This window comes from Neophocaena asiaeorientalis, unplaced genomic scaffold (genome assembly GCF_003031525.2).
Source record: "Neophocaena asiaeorientalis asiaeorientalis breed wild unplaced genomic scaffold, Neophocaena_asiaeorientalis_V1.1 scaffold461, whole genome shotgun sequence".
Classification (NCBI taxonomy): Eukaryota; Metazoa; Chordata; class Mammalia; order Artiodactyla; family Phocoenidae; genus Neophocaena; species Neophocaena asiaeorientalis.
The window spans coordinates 2,450,869-2,451,438 of NW_020173230.1; the positions used below are offsets into that span (position 1 = coordinate 2,450,869).

Consider the following 570-nt stretch of genomic DNA (forward strand, 5'->3'; position numbering starts at 1 on the left):
GTCCCTCACCCTTGGAGGCGGGGCTCGGGCCTGCGGCGGCAGGAGCGCCAGTTTCTCCCTCAGCGCGGCGTTCAGAACCTGTTCCTCGGGCACCTGCAGGCTCACCAGGTCTCGGAAGAGCCGCTTGGAGCGCGGCACGTTCAGCCCTGAGACCGCAGGAGCGGAAGTGAGCGGCGCCTCGCACCCCCGCTCCCGCGCCCGGCCGGCCGCCTGCCCCCCTCACCCTCGGCCACGCTCTCTTCCAGGCTGCAGCGGGTCTGGAACGACTTTCTCAGCTGTTCTTCCACGGCCTTCGCGGCATCGAACTGGCCCCCGGCTGCGGCCCGCGCGGCCTGCAGCTCGAAGCTCAGGGCCAGGCTGCTCTGCTGCGCGGGCGTCCCCAGGTCCTGCGGCGCCGCGAGCTTCTCGCTCGGGGCGGCGGCGGCCGGCGGCGGCTCGCACCGTACCGGGGAGGGCGGCGCCAGGCGGAAGCGGACCTGGAAGCAGACAGCGGGGCGGTGAAGAGGTAGGCGCGGGGTCGTCGGCGGGCTGGGGGCCAGGCCTTCCCCCAGCTCACCTGCCGCCCCTTGC

General features: G+C 74.4%; 1 protein-coding gene across 1 annotated transcript in view; it reads right to left on the minus strand.

The window, feature by feature from the left end:
- Positions 1-570, minus strand: part of PPP1R35 (protein phosphatase 1 regulatory subunit 35) — a 1,719-nt gene that overhangs the window by 542 nt on the left and 607 nt on the right. The window contains 3 exon segments of the mRNA XM_024745534.1: positions 10-146; positions 224-484; positions 525-570. The exon segment at positions 525-570 is cut by the window's right edge and continues 350 nt beyond it. Coding sequence (XP_024601302.1) covers positions 10-146; positions 224-484; positions 525-570 — 444 coding nt within the window.